General features: G+C 38.1%; 4 protein-coding genes and 1 long non-coding RNA gene across 8 annotated transcripts; 1 reads left to right on the forward strand and 4 right to left on the reverse strand.

The window, feature by feature from the left end:
- Positions 1-1,959: 1,959 nt before the first annotated feature.
- On the reverse strand, positions 1,960-5,079 carry LOC103950996. Its single transcript, XM_048579003.1, has 3 exons — positions 4,309-5,079; positions 3,258-3,980; positions 1,960-3,162 (listed from the first exon to the last, which is right to left on the reverse strand). Exons 1-3 carry the CDS (start codon positions 4,490-4,492, stop codon positions 3,155-3,157), a joined length of 915 nt encoding a protein of 304 aa, XP_048434960.1. The 5' UTR covers positions 4,493-5,079; the 3' UTR covers positions 1,960-3,154.
- A 3,893-nt stretch (positions 5,080-8,972) lies between these two features.
- Positions 8,973-11,147, reverse strand: LOC125475026 (putative disease resistance protein At3g14460). The gene has a single exon (XM_048579359.1). It carries the CDS (start codon positions 11,145-11,147, stop codon positions 8,973-8,975), a length of 2,175 nt encoding a protein of 724 aa, XP_048435316.1.
- Positions 11,001-13,883, reverse strand: LOC103950994 (putative disease resistance RPP13-like protein 1). 4 transcript variants are annotated; one of them, XM_048579006.1, is made up of 3 exons: positions 13,549-13,883; positions 13,379-13,422; positions 11,001-12,794 (listed from the first exon to the last, which is right to left on the reverse strand). In XM_048579006.1, exon 3 carries the CDS (start codon positions 12,739-12,741, stop codon positions 11,152-11,154), a length of 1,590 nt encoding a protein of 529 aa, XP_048434963.1. In that variant the 5' UTR covers positions 12,742-12,794; positions 13,379-13,422; positions 13,549-13,883; the 3' UTR covers positions 11,001-11,151. The 4 variants fall into 4 exon arrangements, with proteins under 4 accessions (XP_048434963.1, XP_048434964.1, XP_048434962.1 ...); XM_048579007.1 differs by having other exon boundaries at positions 11,001-12,800; XM_048579005.1 differs by lacking the exon at positions 13,379-13,422 and having other exon boundaries at positions 11,001-12,800.
- A 734-nt stretch (positions 13,884-14,617) lies between these two features.
- On the reverse strand, positions 14,618-15,376 carry LOC103951076 (leucine-rich repeat receptor protein kinase EMS1). The gene has a single exon (XM_009362359.2). The coding sequence runs from the start codon at positions 15,374-15,376 to the stop codon at positions 14,618-14,620; it is 759 nt and encodes a 252-aa protein (XP_009360634.2).
- A 941-nt stretch (positions 15,377-16,317) lies between these two features.
- Positions 16,318-19,530, forward strand: LOC125474689. Its single transcript, XR_007256133.1, has 3 exons — positions 16,318-17,805; positions 18,219-19,253; positions 19,358-19,530. It is a non-coding gene; the product is annotated as an uncharacterized LOC125474689 (long non-coding RNA).
- The last annotated feature ends 634 nt before the right edge of the window (positions 19,531-20,164 follow it).

Here is a 20,164-nt window from a genome sequence, read left to right on the forward strand (position 1 = left end):
AAATTTTTAATGTTGGGAGCTTTCTGGCACCAATCCCTCTCTCTCGCTCTCTCTCTCTCTCTCTCTCTAGACTTTCTCTCTCTAAATGTTTAATGTTCGGAGCTTATGCCTCATTTGGAAAGAGAGAAAAAGAAACGAGATCCTTGCATGAAAGCAAAGCTATACACTACGAGACACCAACTTTTGTCCCACTTGCTCGTATATTTCAAGCTACCAATTTTGCTATTGCTAGCACTATGCTCTAATCTGGCATGGACCTATCACCGGAAGTTGGAGAAATTCTTATGTCAACTTGCCGGATCACAGCACCCGTCCGCCGTAGACACAATCTTGTATCGAGGTCAGATAGATAACATCATTCTAACTCAAATTCAGGAAGTTGGATAGATATAAATTTTCTTATTCATTACGAAAAATCAATTTTTTCTTAATAGAATATTACAATTATTGATAAATGCTTTCCTAACAAAATATATTCATAAATAGAAAGGATTTTCATACTTTTCTTTTCTTCATCTGTCTCATATTCTATATCGAGTCTTAAGATTGAACAAATATTATGATAGTCAAAATACAAAAAAAAAAAAAAAACGTTTAAAGATAAAACAACTGTGTAAAAGTTACACCGTGATTTAAAAATTTACTGTAACACTTTGCAAAAAGTGGGTGACCAAATGAAGAGGGTAAAATGCCCAAAAGAACCCTTCATTTGTGCTGTTGCTTGGGGCGCAAGGTTCAAGAAGTGGGTGATCCTACTTTCAGTGAGTTGTACATTTTCTCTAGTATGGTAAAAAACACTCGAGTGCACAGTCAATTTAACACGTGGAGGTAGCTGGATGGTTAATTTTTATTAACTTTTAAGGAAGTACATTAGCATGCATAAAGTTAATCATTTGGTCACGTCAACAAGATTTTGACATTTAACCAAACTCTTGACCCTCAATTCTTTGTGCATGCCATACACTTTGGACACTACATTTCAAATCCTGGATCTGCTTTTTTCAGTGTGTCCATAGAAAGAGAGTATCGTAGCTTCTAAGTTGTGTCATTGAGAGTTATTGTGTTGTAATATTTTATGAGTATAATATAAGTAATTTGTTTACTTATTTTATCTTTTCAACACTTGTGTTAGAGTTGTGTACTTTAATTTTTCTCAACAATTGTCTGGAAAGATGATAACGTCGGAGGTAGAGAGTTGTGATACCATTGATAATGTGAAAGCAAAGATCCAATACAAGGAGTGCATTCCTCCGGACCAGCAGAGACTCATCTTTGCCGATAAGCAATTGGAGGATGGAAGGACTCTTGCAACATTCTCGCATGCTTCTTTTCTTTTCTTTGGTATATAGATTGAATAAATAAAAGAAAAATCAAACGAACAAAAATAAAGAGATAAATGTTTTCTTTATTCTTAGTGTAAAAATATCAATATACTAAAAAAATAAATAAATAAATAAAGAGACGGAAACAAAAATAGAAAGTGTGAGAAAACTTTATCTTTTACATAGCTATTTTTAATACAAAAGGTACTAAAAGCATCTCCAAAGAAGTTTAGCAAATTTTTTTATAAGTGTTTTTAACGTAACCCATTTAGCACTTTCAAACATAAATATCTTAACTTTATTTGTAGAACCCACCAGTAACCAGTTCCCCCAACATTTAGCTCATTATCGCTTACCGTTTGTTAAAAAAAATCTATAGATGATTTGGAGGCTAATTTAGTATAAAAAAATGTTAAAGTAGATCATAATTTATAAACTACATGATGTGACGGTTGATAATTAAATTCTATTTTTAATAATTTAATGAAAAAAATACTATAATCAATCATCACACCGTGAATCTGCAAAATATAATTTAAAAAAGATAATCCCCGTAACATACTCCTTTAATATGAAACCTTAACTATTTAATAAACGTGGGGATTTTGGGATTGCTGTAGATTCTGAGAAAGCTTACTAGAGAAGTTATGACAAGTATTTACTTCATGTAAAGTTTATTAAATACAAATAATTGACCCAAAAAAATATTAAAAACAAATAATAATATTTCAAAGGATTGGGAGAGACTGAGAGTATCAAATAACAGAGAACACTGGGAAAACGAACACAAAACATAAAACGAATTAACCTCATCACAGATGAATACAACACTTCCAAAATGATAACAGTGTAGAATTCTTCGTAACGAACTTTTGATTCGATTGCTTCGACTGAAAACCGTTTCATTTATGTTACCGTTCTCACGGGACTCATCCTGACAAGGGAAGGCAGGATTTTCGTCTCAAGGAAGAACACGGGTATCGAAATTCTACTCTGTTCACTGAAGGAAGGAGTTTTCCGGCCACGGTTATCCCTTTGACTGGCTCGCGGAGGACATCCATCATGTACTAGAAACCTACATCTGTAGCTTGCCTTCTTCCAAGAAGTGAAAAAAAACCGAAAGAATACTACTTTCACTTTTGAAGGGCTAACCATTTATTGCCAACTCGAAAATCCTTCTTCAGGGTTCTCGAAATCATGAACAGAAGGCTCTACGGAGTTCATACAGCCCAAAGCTGGCTTGAATGAAACAACAGTACAAGGAGTTAGCAACTGTACTGTAGTTCATCGCCGACCGTTGCCATCTTATTATCTAACTGTGCTGATGCAGGTCAATCAAGATACTTCGTGTAATTAAATAGACAAGGAGTTGTTCTACGCTGCAGTCTCTTGCATCATTCTCCCCTTAAGTTGACAACATAATTCAACTTCCTTGCTGATGCTCATATGATGTGCAAGAATCATCTTCAATATCATAATCCTCTCTGTTACTGCTAGGAGTTTTATCCAGAACCAGAGTTTCAGTAGCACCACAATCACCAAGGGGATTCTCAGCATGAGATTCTGGGCCATCATCTATATCGCCTGCATCCTCGTCCGTAATTCCAGCACAACCAACGACATCGGCATTATCATTACAACCATCTACATCATCAGCATCCTCAATTTGTTCATTAAAACTGTCAAAATGTTCTACCTGATTATAGGCAGGAGCATCTAGATTTACAGGAGATTCCACCAATGCGTCCTCGTCATCATCGACCACTCCAAGTTCACATTTTTGCCACTCATCATCATCGCTATCAATGTTTAGAGGGTCAAACCTATTCTGCTCAGCACGCTGACGGAGCATGAAAACATTGAAATAATAGCTGACAAGGTCTTTATGCGGTCGCAAAGGAAAAGCCACTGAAAGATGGTGCCAGAAGTTCTTACCCAATGATGCAGGGTTAGAACGGATGGCATCGTGGAAGGCAAGTTCTTCATCTTTAGTCCATTTATCTGCAACCGCCTCTCCCATTTCATAAAATCCCAACTCTTCAAATAGGCACTCTCCAAGGTCTTCCCTTAATTTCTCTCTTGCTTCCAGGACATGCTGTCTCACACATCTAACAGAACCTGCATCAGCACACATACAGTGGTTTCTAGCTCCCATATCTTCACATAAATAGTTTTCATATGCTTCAAGATCAGGCATAGAAATGATACAGGTACCCATCAGCTTCACCTCATCAACACCAAGGCCCTTGCCGGAAGCATTTGAAAGTTCATGCTGAGGATCCAATTTCTCCAGATGATCTGAAGTGTGTGAACCCTCATGGCCCCATTCTGGAACATGAGCTTGATGCTGAGGTCCGATAGAAACTAGCTTTTGAGGAGGATAATCAACAGGAGATAAGCAGATATCATTCGAATGAAGTAAAGCCCTCAGATGGTTTGCAGGTGCAAAAAATTCTGGGAATAATGACAGATGCCCTGCTGCCTCAGGTCTTACATGAGCTTCAAACAAACTGTTGTTGGCCAACCAAAATCGAGAGAAGCTTCCAGAAGCACCATTTCCAAGTTCTCTATAGGTCTCATTTGAGATTTCAGTTCCCAAGTCACTTGCAAACCCTCCTTCATTTGGACATGTACTAAAACTCCCGTCACCTTCACCATCTTCATATAGTAATTACATCAGCTATAGGATCAAACTAAATATCTACAGAAAATACTCAGCTAATAAAAACCATGCATTAGCCCTCGTAAACATTATATCAACTCACAATAGATAGCACTAACTTGCATCAGAGTATAAAAAACTGATGGCATTATTTCATTTCGAAGGTCAGGTTGTGTTAATGGTCCAGATTAAACTCTAAATTGCAATTCCAGATCCATGGAGCATGTTATACATCTACGTCTTCTAAAGTTTCCGCCAACCATTATATGCACAACTTGGAAATTGAATAATTAGTGACTAATTGACCATCCCACTATTTGGTACCTGAAATTTGAAATTTCTGGGGGGCGCTACTAAAAGGAAAAGTATCTGCAATTGGAGAAGGCTCATCAGCGTATTCCAATTGTCTTGGGTGCTTCCAAGCAACCTCATAAGAATCCTCACCATCAAAAGGCCGTTTGTTTATCATTTTCTCCTGCAAAGTGAAGTCACATTTGAAGTGGAGCATTGAATATGCAACCCAGCATTTTTCCTAATCTAAAACTCCCACCCAAAGCAGAAAGCAGCAAATAAAGATTTCAGAAACGAGAACAAAATAACAATCTACATGAAACTAAGCCTTCTGAATGACTTGACTTAATCAACAGTGTTTGTGCTTTCTCAATAAATATGGACGCCGAATTTGAAACAAAAACCGCATCAGGTACGACAAACTATGGGCATAACACATTGAATACCACCTACTTCCCAACAAGCATCCATCTAGCTCCAGTAAAAAATTCTGTAAAGTTGAAGCTACTTACATCGACCAATTAGACAGTTGCTTAGTATTCAATTCTTTCATTTTTCCTTTCGATAAGTGATAGTGACACATATTCCTTAAAAAAGAACATACGATGTTAACTTCAAAAAATCTACCTTTGCATCATCTTTTGCCAAAAACCATGTTTACACATAATTTGATACCAATTTCTGTACTGCAATATATGCAGGGGCACTAAAAGCAAACAAATATAGTCCACCAGCCAAACAATTATCTAAAATACACAGTAATTTATTTATTTTAAATTTTTTTTAAATGATTAATACTACTGAGCTTAGCTAAAGGAACTGATCCTTACCTGAAAATATGGAGTTCCAGCAACTGACAAAAGCACCAAATAATCAGCTTCTCAAACGTCAAAACCCAAAAATTACTATAATTTTAATTTTAAATACTAACTTACGAGCAATTGAAAAAACAGAAACATGCAGTAAGCTGTTTATCCCCAATTTATACAGACAAAAACAATATAAAATTGGAAACTTCAAAAACCTAAAAATTTCTCAAATTTTCAGATAAATCCGGAAACTTTTGAACGACCCATAAAAATTGGGACGGCGAAAAACTATCAGGCGAACAATTTTTCGCAGATCAGGAAAAAACCCTTTTTCGGATCGAAAACTTTTCTGGAAAATTCAAAACCCTAAACCTAGAATCGGATTGGAGGCACGGCGAGGAATGAAATTGCGATCAACAGGTAGGCAAAAGATCGAATCGAACGATTGGAATATCGAATCGAAGATCGGAGATAGAAATTTGATCGAATCGGAATGAAAGAGATTGGGGATCGGGTGAAATTTTGGCGCTGGCGGGTTTTATAGCCATTTGTGGGTTTTTTCGGTGGCCCGAGGATGGAAACTTTCTTGATGCGAAATTACTGAAAGAGGTAAGGATCTTAGTTAAAATTACGGCGGATGAGCACCAAAAAGATTCTGTCAGGTAATCGTCAGCATAAGAATATTCGCAGCGACTAGCATTTAGACACGTCCCTGTCCAGAGAACGGTTTCATTTTGTTTACAAAATATTCAAAACGGTATGGCGTGTTCCCACATTTTTAATTGAAATCAACGTTTAATTAGGGGTAGGCATAACCACTCAGTATCACGGTCTGGTGGATTCTTCTTCACTTGGAAGTAAGAGATCTTATATTTAAATCTCGTGTATGACAAATTCGATACCAGATTAGGGGAAAGAGATCTTCTTTAGATATCTTCCACCAAAGCCGGCTGATCAAGTGATCTGAATTCTTGAAATTTGATCTAACGGCTAAAAACAGAGGGCCCTTTTAAAAGCTATAATAATTTAGCAGTTGGATCAAATTTTAAAGGCTCGAATCACATGACCGCGGGCTTTGGTGGAAGAGATCCGAAAATGATCTCTTTTCTAGATTAGGTTGCCCATTGTGTGGCCTAACCGAACACTTCCTCTCTCTAGTGTCAAAATATAGATGTACTAAAAATAAATAAAAAAGAATTAGGGGTAGGCATAAAGAGATTTTTTGTGTGCCGAAAATATGACAACATGTATTTTCTACAAAGTTGAAGCAAGATTCTAAGATCATTGACTTTATTTTCGAGGCCAACACAACAATTTGCTTGCATTGTGCATGCTTGGTTAAAATCCTTACTCGGTTCGCATAATCCACCAAAATATTGTGTACCCAAAAACCTTATTTTCAATGCAATCAGGCAACGAAGGGATCAAATCTAATCTTGTTAAATACATATTGGTCATGTGCCCATGGATATGCAATTATGGAAAAGTATCAAAACTTGTAAAATCGAACAGTCCAATAGTTCAAATTTATGTAGGAAAATCCACTGTTCGGATAAATATTCTTAACACTGTAAGAATTATGTGCATATTGTTGTTGAAGGTCCTAGAATGTTTATTGTTCACTTTTCAGATCTTCACGGTGAAAAGATACATCAATTTCAATTAATTCATCCTTAAGAATGATTAGTTGCAAAATACTACAAACATCAACTTGGTATTTGGATTACATTGTTATATTCATATCATTTTTACGTGTTGATCAACATGTGAATTGACACGAACACGACAAAGATATAAATAAGTTAATCCGAATATCATTTCTCTACCTAGAGCACTGCATGCAAGTCCAATCAAAATCGCGCACGAGAGAGATAGAGATGTATAGGAGTGCGCATATAAAACACAAAACTATATAACATAACCAAAAGGTACTGAACCATCAGTTCACTAAGAAAACTGTTAGGGATCGAATACAAATTATTTGCACAATATTGAAGATGTGAGACATACTTGTATTATTAGACCTTATTTATGTTGACGTGATACATAATATAATATTTCCGGCCCTTGGCTATATATGAGAGTGTACCGTGTTTTATATTAAATTAGAATATCGTTGAACTAAAAAAACTAAACCAATTTACCAAGTTCTGTGAGGCAAATTATTAGGTGTTGGGCAAACCCTTCGCAATCATCATATGCTCAATATTGTTCTGTTAGGTATCTGGTAGCACGTCTTATCAAACATCGACGGTGGCTGAGCTCCGCAGAGCCACGAAAGATTTCTCGCAGGAAATGTTCACTGGAGGCGGGAGATCCGGTCTGGCCTACAGGGGACTACTTTCCAATGGCATGAGTGTAGCTAGCTGTCAACAAGTGTTGCACTATAGGGTTCCCTGACGTGCGAGCAAGAGCAATTCGCGCCGAAGAAACACTTGGTAAGGTATAGTACAGCACAGTGTTGTGCGCTTAGGTGGTTTTGGAGGCGGGGCCAAAGTGATAACGCCTCTGCCCATTGGGAGTGGGCAAAAACTCGTTGAGGCAAGCCTAGGCGGCTGAGGCGCACCTAAAGGTAGTTGGCAGGCATTCCCAGATCCATCCGCGACCCAAAATCAAAGTCAAATTGTCTGGGTAAATCGAAGTTGAAGGCTCTGTCATCTAGGTTTAGGGTTGCAGGGTGTGCGACATCTTCACAAGGAAGATGACGGCGAAGAAGAAGTGGGATTTTGGTCAAGTCTGTTTTTCTTTTAAATGACTTGGCCCAAAACAACGTCGTTTTGATCAAGTCTGTTTTTCTTTTATTTTAAAACCCCAAGAGTCCCCTGTTTCCCTTATTTTTCTCAGCAGTCCCCTATTATTTAAGGTCCAGTAAGGCTTCGCCTCACGCCTAGGTGGGGCTATCCATGGAACGCCTTGCCCACGCCTCCACCTTTTAATACATTGGTACAACACCCAAATGCCATCAAGCTTTTGGGGCACTACCAGTGGAACTCAACTCACCTTCTGTTTTACAAGTCCTACGACAATGGTGATCTTTATAGTTGGCTGCACGATAAATCGAGGCTTTGGGCTATCTCGTTGTGGGAATTGGTTGCAACCAAATTACATTGCTTTCTTTCGATCGCCTTGCTTTGCGTCCATGAAGTATATCACTGACAGAGGCCTCCCATGAAGGAAGTTGTTCAAATGTTAAAAGGAAATTTGATAGTGGACATCAAAGTCCTATTTCTGCTTTGATTTGCTGTCTTTTCCCTGTAATCTTGTGGTTGAAACGTATTGTGAAACCAATAATGTTTCCCGCCGGGGCAATTTCTTGTTTCAGAATCTCACCAAATATAACTGCATTGGTCATGTTTATGTAGTGTGAAATGAATATTAGGCAGCTCCATGCACAGAAATATTTCCGAGTTATTTCCCTTGTTTTCGTTTTACGAGTACAAATCTTCATGCGCAGACCTACTTGCAACAGACCAATTGAATTTTATCGTTGTTTCCGTGAATGAACATAGAATTCATGTCTCTGCGTGAATGGACATATATAGACTCGTTCATTCGTGCGCGTGCGTGTGTGCGTGAGAAAGAGAGCAAATTGGAAATCTTTCTCGCCATCTCTCCCGCTGTGTTTGCATTGGTGAAAACCGGAGTTCACAGCCAAATGGCGGAAGGAAACATAAGTTTTGAGTAGCAGGATGCAAACATAGTTTATGCCTACTTTTGACAAGAAGCCTCAGTTCAAGAAAAAATCTGTAATCTTCAATTCAAAGTGGTAGCAACATTTGCAATGAAAACAAAAGGGCATATTTGTTCTAGAGTATTATTAGCGTATAACAAGTACCTGAGACAAATTGTTTATTCAGAAAAGAATAGAGGCCCTTCCGCAGTTTCAGCTTACGAAATCCGCTGATTGTCAATCTCTACGAAGGGAATGTGATCTACTGTAGGCCAATCTTCTCTTTCCTTTCGGAAACTTTGTTTCAGCATAGGACATTTTCTGATGCAGAGGTAAGATAGATGTTTCATCCCGTCTTTCGGCAAACATTGGAGCTTGCGGCAGTGGCTGATTTCTAGTTTTTCAAGGGCAGTCAGTTGTTGCAGCCCCTTACCAAGTGATGTGAGATTTGGAAATCCACATATGGAGAGAGAGGTAAGAGAGGTGGGCAGCATCCCCTCCTCTGGAAAACACTGCACATCAGACCGTTTTCCACCCATGATGCTAAGACATTTAAGGGACACCAGAGCTTTCAGCTTCCAATGTAATCGCTGCGCAATGAGTTTGTCGCAATCCCAAATATAGAGGCAATTCAAGTTCAAGGGCAAACCCCCATCAGGAAATGACATGAGTTCTGGGCATCCGGATATTTCCAAGGTCTGAAGAGATAGGAGTTTGTTCATCCCCTTAGGCAGCGACTTCAACTTCAAACAATCTGTTGCTCTAAATTGTGTCAGGTGCGGTGCTGGCAATCCTATATCGGGGAATGAAACCAAACTCGGACAATCCCATATTTCCAAGAAACTCAAACACTGAAGCTCATGGTTAGGTTCACCTGAAATGGAAAGTGATTTCAAACTCTTACAGCTTCGGATTTTGAGATTGTTTAATTTTGGGAAGATGTCCAATGGAAAAAACTCGAGGGAATCACAGCTTCTCCATATGGACAAACTTTCAAGGGATGCATAGTAGCAGTCAGAAAGAATATCTAACTGTCCACATCCCTCAATTTCCAGGGCTTTCAGTGTACGAGGTAAGCTATCCCGAGGGAAGGATGCAAGAGAAGAACAGTTGGAGATAAACAACTCTTGAAGACAAGATGTCGCTTGCTTCACGTTGCCAGGTATAGACTCCAGCACATGGCATCCTTCAATTCTGAGCCAGTGCAGCTCAGCTGGCAGTTCTTTTAGCTGCCACATATCACAGTGTCCGAACTTCAAGCCATGGATAGATGGTGCCCTTGGAAGTGAAGCCACCAGCTGCTGGCATTCAAAAATCCAAACTGATGTCAAAGATGGAAGATAGTGGGGTAAATCCCCTCTGAGCTTAGGACACCGTTGCAGATGGAGCTCCCGTAGACAAGGGAAAGCACCAACTTCGTCACCACCTCCAAAACCAGACCATTCAAGCCACTCTGACATACCATCAAACTTCAAAATTTCTAGGGATCTAAATGGCTTATTTACTGAAGAACAAGTACCATAAAACTCAGAACCTACCATCCTTACCCCGTCAAATCCAGAGATGTAAAGCTCCTTGAGAGATGGTAACGTCCCAAGTGTTGGCAAAACGAAACACCCTTTACAATCTTCAAGATGTACAGTGACCATATTGGTGAAGGAATGATCCCCTAACCAATCTGGAAATCTTGTACCCCCATAATTTTCAATTGTGAGTTTTTTCAAGCTCAAATGAGGTTGGAGCCTTTCAAGTACATTTCTTTCATGATGTGAATCATCAGCATGACCAGCCCAACTGAAGACTAGCACATCGAGGTACTTCTTCTCCTGCATTTTGGCCTCCAAAGCATAATCTTCGTGGACAACATTCTGAAGCTTAGAAATATAAAGTTTTCCGCGAAGATTAGAGAGCTCACCCAACTCTCCAATGTTGCATTCGCTAGTTTCTCCAACAACAAAATCAGTTAATGTTTGTAGACACTTCAGCTTACTCATTTTTCTTGGCATCTCCTTTAGTTTGGTGTGACTAATGTCCAAATGGCGCAAGTTTACAAGTCTTCGCATGCTGGTTGGCAGCCCGGTAAGAGAGGAGCAACATGACAGAATTAAAGTCTGCAATTGGTATAAGGTACTTAAATTTTCAGGTAACCTCTGAATTGAAGTGTGAGAGAGGTCAAAGTACCGCAAAAGCTTCAAATTTCCAATTGATTCAGGCAACTCCATGATGTTGTAATGTGATAGGCAGAGGGCTCGCAAGCATGGTAGCCTTGGTAACAGGTCATTTGTTACCTTGGCAGACAAATGGAATTGTCCATGCAGTGATTGACATGTTAGGGGGAGGAAAGTGCGCAATCGCTTCGCATCATATAACATCTTAAACTTCTCATCATGCATTGTTCTAGAAAATGTCAAATGACGAGTCCTTGCTGATTGGAGAATCTGATTCAACATCATCCATCCTTAGACAAAACTTTCCGGACACACACTTTGCCAGATCATTAACAAGGTCATGCATAACAAAAAGTGATTTGTCGACACTAGATTGTTGAAAAAGTGACCTTGAAACTAGATCATGAAAACACTCTTCTCCCACATGTTCCATCCTCTTCTTTCCTTTTGGGGGTGGTAAAAGATCTGCTGCCATCCACAGTAAGACCACTTCATCTCTTCTGAATTTATAACCTTTGGGGAATATTGAACAATAAGAAAAGCATTGCTTCAGATGTAATGGGAGATAATCGTAGCTCAATCCTAGAGCCGGAAGAATGTTACGTGTGTCATCTGACAAATCCCAGATCTCACTAGTAAGTATATTATTCCAATCCTCAGGATCTTGTTTTGATCGTAGAAGCCCCCCAAGCACTTTTGCAGCCAAAGCAAGCCCTTTGCACTTTTTCACAATTTCTCTACCCATCACTTGAAAGTATGGTTGCTCTCTTGACTCTGGATTGCTGAAGGCATGCTTTGCAAACAACAACCAGCAATCTTGATCACTTAATTGCTTTAGAGAATGAGCTGGAATAGTACCCATGATCGATGCAACATTTTCGCTACGTGTTGTGACAATCACCTTACTTCCATTCACCCCATTCATGAAAGGCTTCCTTAACTCGGCCCAATCAAGGTAGTCCTCATTCCAAACATCATCTAGAACAATCAGAAATTTCTTGGCCATCAATTGATCTTTCAGTTTAACTTGAAGCAAATTCAGATCATTAATGCCACAATCCACTGAAGTGAATGTCTCAGAAATTGTTTTTGTTATACTCACGACATCAAACTCTTTTGACACGCAAACCCACGCCCTGAGGTCAAAGTATTCCTGCACTCTGACATCATTATATACGAGCTGAGCAAGAGTGGTCTTCCCAATGCCTCCCATGCCCACCACCGGAATCACACAGATCTCATTTCTACAAACATCACCATCCGATAGCAACAATCTAATAATGGCCTCTTTGTCCTCATCCCGGCCATAAACAGACTCTTCCACCAAAGATGTTGTTGGTGATCTTCTCGACGCACCATCCGTCATACCTTCTTTCAAGCCAAGAACAGACTTGCTACTCACTATAAAATCTAATCTTTCAAGAATCACCCGTATCTTGGGTTCTAATTCATTGTCAAATGCATTCAATGAAATACAGCTGAAGTGTCGTACCAAACTTTCACTGCTGCTTTCAGCTTCGGCTTCCATCTTTTTCTGCAAAGCATCAGTGTTAGTCTCATCCAACATGTCCTCCGCATCATGGACAGCATCTCTAAGCTCATCAAGCCACTCTTCCACCGCTGAGTCAATAATCTGCTTGTCTTTGGCATAGCTGAGCACAGAATTGACAGAAAGCAAAGTGACCTTCAGCTTGCTCAGAAGTCTGCTGTCAAGTTTCTTTCCACGCAAGAACTCCACAACTTCACGAGAGGCCAACAGACCAAATAACGTCTGAAGAGAAGCAGAGAGAAAAGCTCCACCCACCAATGCAGCAGCCATGCCAATATGATATCTTACTTGGAAGGAATAGACCAATGACGCGGGGAAAGCACCTGCAGCTACCAAATTAAACACTTTTATTGATGAAAAGAGGGAAAAAAAAAAAAAAGGGCTTAAGACGACTACTCCCAATGAACTACTCAAGCATTACAAAGCTACTACTAAAACACAATGAATGCTTCTTGAATGTATAGCATCTAATCATTTTCATGTCCCTCCATCGAACCCTTCATTTAAGTCTTCATTGACTGCTAGTTTTCTGGCATCCTTCTCTGCGTATCTATGTATTTTATTTGAGCGTTCATCGTCAAGAGACCAAATTTCAAATTAGGGACCGGAAGATAAATGGAAAATTCTTATGTGGGTAAACTCTCATTTGACCTCCTCACACTGTCATTACACATTATTATGTGTTCACATGTCAAAATTTTATTGGTGGTCATAAATGACATGTAAGAATTGATGATATAAAGAAGACTTTGCTTTTGAATTTGCCAGAATAATGGACGGAATCTAACAACAATAGGTTAATTGACCTATTTCAATTAATTCAGAGAATTAATTTATCAAAAAAAACATAGTTCAGGAAGTCAAATTTCAACTGAAGTAATAGTTCAATAGATCAAACGGTACTTACCCTTTTACATGGGAAATGAAACAAAAAATATTCTTCACAATTTCCTAAAAATGGGAAGCTTGCTAGCTTTTTGTGGAAGCAAACATAAATCCATATAGATATTCAAAATACCCAGGGCCTTCATTTTTTCAGTTTCCTACACTACTGGAAGTCTGAAGCAAAGATTGTACCTTTAGATAACGAAATTCACCACGGGCTTGAGAAATTCCCGAGTCGCCGATCCGGGTCGCCAAGGCTTTTCTGTAGGGAGAAGGAGAGAGAGAGGACAGGGAAAAGGTGGAAGAAAGTAGAGAGGAAGAGAAAGACGAAAGATAAAAATAAGGTTTGTAATTTGGTCTGAAAATAAAGAGTGCGAGAGAGGGAGGCGGACTGGGGAGGAAGTTGTTGGATTCGAAGAAAGACCCTGCCAAACGCGTCGCGTACAGGTACAGTGGAGTCAACAAGGAGCAGTGAACCTAGATTTTCTTCATGGTAACTGCTAGGAAACCATCATGCGGTTGTTGATCCGAATGACGTAAGACTCCATGATTATCTTCCACGTTTTGTAAGAGGGTGATGGTCAAACGCTCATTCTACGTTTTGTAAGAGGGTGATGGTCAAACGCTCATTCTTACTCTTCATATATATCTTTTAATTCGTGATTGTCGGATTGAATAAACTAAAGAAGATTATGAAGAAAAAAAAATTAATAAGGGCTCTTTGTAATACTACACCATCAACAACACCAGATTTTTTCAAAGTGTCGAATATTAAAGCGGTACTCCACAGGTCATGACATAAGCGTAGGAGATATATTTTTTGGTATCGCTCCACTTATTTTGTCACATGTAGAGTCAGTGGCGAATCCAAAATTTTTACATCAGATGGTCCTAAATCAACAAAACAAAACAATTGGACTAAATCTAACAATAATTAAGAGTTTTCGGATTTTAATTATAAAAGCCTCTATAAATTAACAATAATAATATTTGTACGCACCGAATTAATTCAACAGAGAAGATTGCCAATTTGCTAATCCAAACTAATCCAAGAGAGAAGATCATAAGTTAGTCACTTAGTATTACGATATAATGGTATTCCTTTTCACTTGTAAGTGAGAGATCTTAGATTCGATTATGGTCGTAAGTTAGTAGGTACAAACAACCATACATAATACACAAGCATGCTTGATGTTAGTTGGTGCAGGTGCTTGGAAACAAGAAGGATCTGGATGCACTGGATACAGTTATGGAAAATACACTAACGAATTTCATTTAATCTTTCAACAACCCACTTCATGTGGGGCCTATATTGTGGTTCATTTATGACGCAATACCAAGCGATCTTAAAGTAGTGCGATAAATTGGCTACTGCAACCAATTGCTGGTTGGGGTTACTTGGATCAACAATGTAATTAGCCACCATCATTTTAACCCATTCCACCACCTCCATCTTTTGGGCGTCAAATGTTGTCAACTGAGCCAGCCGCCTCCTGGTCGCAATCTCCAACATCAAAATGCCAAAGCTGTAGACATCACCCTTTGTTGTGGCCTTGTTGGATCCCGCCAGGTACTCAGGAGGAATGTATCCTACAGAGCCATCTGGCTCCGTAGTCACATGCGTATGTGACGCCTCCATCCATCTAGCGAGCCCAAAATGAGCAATGTGGGGCTCAAAGTTGGAGTCTAGTATCACATTTTCCGACTTGATATCCCTGTGAATAATTGGGTTGTCCAAGCCATGCAGATAGGCAAGGCCGTCGGCGACACCTTTAACAATCCGAAACCTAGTCTCCCACGATGAGACAGCCCAACGCCGTGATTCGTCGTGCAGCCAACTATAAAGATCGCTATTGGCGTAGTACTCGTAAAACAGAAGGTGAGTTGAGTTCCACTGGCAGTGCCCCAAAAGCTTGATAATATGTGGGTGCTGTACCTTACCAAGTGTTTCTTCTTCGGCGCGAATTGCTCGCACGTCAGGGAACCCTACGGCGTTACACTTCTTTACAGCTACACTCATGCCATTGGAAAGGAGGCCCCTGTAGACGAGACCGAAGCTCCGCCTCCGATGATCATTTCTGGGGAGAAATCTTTCGTGGCTCGCCGGAGCTCAGCCACCATCGAAGTTTGATAAGACATGCTAGTACCTAAAGAACAATAAATCAACATATAATGCAAAGGATGCAAATATAAATATATGTATACACGCACATATATTACTACGCCAAATCTGGATTGAGGAAGAAGCTCTGTCGACGTTAAAAGCATGTATAAAGCGCGTAATTTCATAGCCAATGAAAGCTAAGCGAAATTACAGCTAAATTGCTGGGAATTTGCACCGAAATTGCATAAGTTTGTTTTATATTCCAAAAAGTTCATGTGGAATCAGATTTTAAAGGCCTAAGAAATACCAGGAACCAACCACCGAAAATACATATAAAAAAAAGGTAATGTTAAGGAGATCAAATTTTTTAAACTAAATTAGTAAACCAAATGATGTGGTTATAGATGATTGGATTATTGATCAAGTGTCGATTAACGTGTTTGTTTCTTATTGGTGACACATCATTTGATTTGCATAGTTTAAAAATTTTGGTCTTCCTAGCATTATCCATAAAAAAAAAAATTGCTACTCTTAAAAACTAGGCGTATTTTTAGCTACACCCCTTAGAACTTCATTTTGATCTTATTTTGCTCATTATAACTCAAAAGTCACCACTTTACTCTTTGACACTCAAAAATTATTCCATTTTGATTTGTTGACTCTCTTTTCTTCTATAAACTTATAGATCACCTTTTAAAATATATGTAAGACCCAACACCTAATATGACTATTCATATGTGCAACAAATCTATATATACTAAAACCCAATCAGGGTGGTACTGTGGATGACCAGTGGGCGGACGATTTTGCCCCTGGCTTTTTCCTCCGGTTATTCTTCTCTTTGGTTTTTGGGGAAGCAAAATGCCACTTTTGCCCATTGCTTCCACGCGTCTATCATCGATGAATCCTCTATTTGCTTCCTTATTTTGTTTGACTGTTGTTCTCCCTGTCTACCCATCTATATCTGTTGGGAAAACAAAAAAATTATTAAAAAAAAAATGATTAAAACAGGGCCATGTGGTTTGTGGCACAACTAACAATAAAAATTTATATCTTCTTAATTTTTTAAACCCATGAATAGTTATTGGGAGAACAAAAAAAATATGATTAAAGCAGGGCCACTAGCTTTGTGGCACAACTAACAATAAAAATTTATACCTTTTTAATTTTTTCAACCCAGGTATACTGTTCACAGACAGTAAAGTGGCAAAAATGCCCCTCGGTTTTTGCTCTGTTTCTCTTGCTGTTTCCATATTTGTATAGTCGATTGACTGTTTTACCCATTCACTGCATGCGTCCATCATCCAGTCACCCTCTATTTCGGCTGTGTCTTCTCGAATTGTCTGTTTGCTTCCTTATTTTGTTTGACTGTTGCTCTCCTCCCTGTCTACCCGTCTATATCTGTTGGGAAAACAAAAAAATTATTAAAAAAATGTGATTAAAACAGGGCCATGTGATTTGTGGCACAACTATATGTATAGCTATTGGGAAAACAAAAAAATATTAAAAAAATATTAAAAAAATATTAAAAAAACAGGATCACTTTCTGTTTGCTTTCCTATTTTGTTTGACTGTTGCTCTCCTCCCTGTCTACTCGTCTATATCTGTTGGGAAAACAAAAAAATTATTAAAAAAATGTGATTAAAACAGGGCCATGTGATTTGTGGCACAACTAACAATAAAAAATTATTTCTTAACTTTTTAAATTTATGTATAGCTATTGGGAGAACAAAAAAAATATTAAAAAAATAAGATTAAAACAGGATCACGTAGTTTGTGGCACAACTAACAATAAAAATTTATACCTTCTTAATTTTTTTAACCCATATATGACTGGTAAGAAGATAGAAAAAATATTAAAAAATGTGATACACAGTGAATTTAACGGGGCTTCTCTCATACCACGTGTTGGTCATCGTGAGGTTTGCTTCTTACCGTATACCCACCCTGCTTTTTGTTCCGGTTCCCATACCCATTTCTGCTTTTCCATCGTTTTCGGACCCTGATCTCGAACCTGTACACCAGCGGTGTAATGGCTTAAATGCCCCTTGGTGTGTTCTTTGTTTTTCTTTTGTTTTTCTTTATTCTCTATTTCTCAGTACAGTGGAAGGACGGGATTGCCCCATCCATGTGTTGATCATTGTCAATTGGTTCTTTAGGCTTCTCTATTTCATCGTTTCTTTTCGTCTTTTAATTCCCGTTTGGTCTTCTTTGTCCCTCTCAAACCTTTTTTTCTTTCACTCACCGTTTTCTCCTTTCGTTGTTGACGAATCTGTGTTTTGTCGCTGTCCGCTGTTGTCTCATGCTGTTCAGAAAATTTTGCTTCATCAAAGATATCAAACTCTGTGAGTTTTTTCAAATTTTTACTTTTCCTGCTATTATGGGTTTTTGTGAGCGATTGAATGAGACAGAATTTGGTTTTTGGTTGTGTGAGTTTCTTTTATGTATATGTTTTATTTAAAATGAATTATGTTTGATTAGAGTTTGGTCGACTGTGGTCTATGCGCAGTCTTAGTGTCTGGAATTTTGTCGTTGCCATTTCTTTTTCGTGTGGTCCTTAGCTTCGTGATTTCATTGTTGTAGCTATTGCTATTAGTGATGGTGGCCGTGTTGTTCATTTCTTGGTGTTAAAAGTCTCCATGTCTTCCTTTCAGACCATGGGTGAATAAATTATGGATCGTTTATAGTTTTTGTCATTTTTTACTTTTTGTAATTTTGTGGGAGTTTCTGATGTGTCGTTGAAACTCCCTTTTGATAGGATAAATGGAAAGCGTGCGCCCAACTCCTGTTAATCAATTAAGACCATACACAAAGGAGGACAAAATCAGAATTCGGATATGCAGGATTTGGAAATCGACGATTCCAGGGACTGTTCAAAAGTACACAAACCTGCACTGTATATTGGTTGACGAACTGGTGAGAAATAACTGTCTAATTATTTTACCCAAAGCTCGAATCAACAACTATTAACTCACTGGATAATGTTTATGCTGCCATGGTTTTTTACATGTTAGAAGGTTACACTTAGATATGTTATGATCAGCAAAATGTGTACATCACCTATGTTTTCCTCAATTTTTGCCTTTCTTTACTTATATGTACCATGTGGTGTTTTCTGTTGTAAACTTTTATGTGTTGATGGAATTTTTTTTTAGATTTTGTTCCAAATAATTTAATTGCGTTCATTCGTTGTATTTACTCATGGTAACAATTTGATTCATCTCATATTGTATGTGTTGTCGAGTGTATAATTTGTGTTTTCATTTATTTGTTAATTGATTTTTTGACTTTTTTTTTCCTCTTTTTTAATACGATGTGAAGCAACATGCAGTTGAGGCCTCTACATTCGATGTTGATTATGATGTCATGGCTTCAAAAATTGAAGCTGGTGCATGCTATGAAATCACAGAATTTCGAACTATTAAAATTAGGGGACAATACAAGGTGGTGCCTCATGAAACTCAGGTTTTGTTGACCTCGAAGACAGCTTTCCGAAAATTAGCAAGTGTGTTTCCACCCATCCCTCACCATCGATTTTTCCTCCAAGATTATAACAAGCTCTACCCTCGCTTAAACAAAGTTGACATCCTCACAGGTATTGTTAATGTCTATGTGTATATGCGTGGCTTAAAGTGTGTGTTTACTTCCTAAAATGGAGTTTAATAATGTGCATGTGTTTCTTTTTTGAATGATAAGATGTCATTGGTCGTATAAGTGCTCTGCAGCAGCTGGAACCTAAACAGATTAATCAAAGGGTTGTGCACAAGTGTGATGTGGTTATCCAAAATATTAGGTTATTTTTCACTTCTTATCCCTATTCTTACAAAATGTTTTCAATATTTGTTGCTTTGCTGGTATAAAAGGTCAAAAATTTATTTGTCATTTCTTTATCTACAGAAAAGAGGAACTAACAGTAACGTTGTGGGCAGACATTGCTGAAGCTTTTTCTTCTTCGTCAGCAGAGGGATTTTCTTTTGTTGCATAATCCTCAGTTTCGATTCTTTCATTGCATATATTTGATTACCCAATGTATATTCAACCGGTTTAATCTTTAAATTGTTTAATGTTAACTCTAACATTTTATTCCCATTATGTAATCGTTTTGATCTTACTTTTGGCTTCCGATCTGCATTCATTCACATTAAGTTTTTGTAACAACTTTGTCTCAACAACTTTCTTGAAAAGTTCCCCTTGGAGACATTAAATGCTAATTTTTCTCAAGTGGATGCATTAGGAACGGACTTAACTACTACTAAAACATATAAAACCTTTAACTATACCATAAGTATCATGTTAGACAGTAAATGTTTATGAACATTGAAATCGCATGATCCTTCATATAGTTTTCAATCCCGCAGCAACGCGCGGGTACAAATTCTAGTTTAATTATAAATCTCCATTATGCCTTAACATTCAACAATAAAAAAATATTAAATTAAAAAAATTCTTTTTTGAAGAAATGGAAAAATTTTAAAAATAAATTAATTAGCTTGACGCACCCAAATCACACCCACATAAGAAATTAACATATCTAAGATAATGTGGAGTGAATTTTGAGTTTTGTACAGACGACTTTCAAGTTTTAGGAGCAAAATGGAATCAAAATCGAGTTACAGAGGCAAAGTGAAGCCAATTTTGAGTTTCAGAGAGTCAAGTGGTAACTTTTGAATTATAAAAAATAAAGTGAGATTAAAATTGAGTTCA

This window comes from the organism of the source record quoted next, unplaced genomic scaffold (genome assembly GCF_019419815.1).
Source record: "Pyrus x bretschneideri cultivar Hongxiangsu unplaced genomic scaffold, Pyrus_bretschneideri_v1 Contig13, whole genome shotgun sequence".
Classification (NCBI taxonomy): domain Eukaryota; kingdom Viridiplantae; phylum Streptophyta; class Magnoliopsida; order Rosales; family Rosaceae; genus Pyrus; species Pyrus x bretschneideri.

Excerpts from the sequence above, each read along its gene's own strand:
- LOC103950996 (XM_048579003.1), bottom strand. The coding sequence starts at position 4,492 with ATGCTCCACTTCAAATGTGACTTCACTTTGCAGGAGAAAATGATAAAC. Across the intron at positions 3,981-4,308 it reads CCAGAAATTTCAAATTTCAG|ATGGTGAAGGTGACGGGAGT; the intron begins GTACCAAATAGT and ends TACTATATGAAG.
- LOC125475026 (XM_048579359.1), bottom strand. The coding sequence starts at position 11,147 with ATGCATGATGAGAAGTTTAAGATGTTATATGATGCGAAGCGATTGCGC.
- LOC103950994 (XM_048579005.1), bottom strand. The coding sequence starts at position 12,741 with ATGGCTGCTGCATTGGTGGGTGGAGCTTTTCTCTCTGCTTCTCTTCAG.
- LOC103951076 (XM_009362359.2), bottom strand. The coding sequence starts at position 15,376 with ATGAGTGTAGCTGTAAAGAAGTGTAACGCCGTAGGGTTCCCTGACGTG.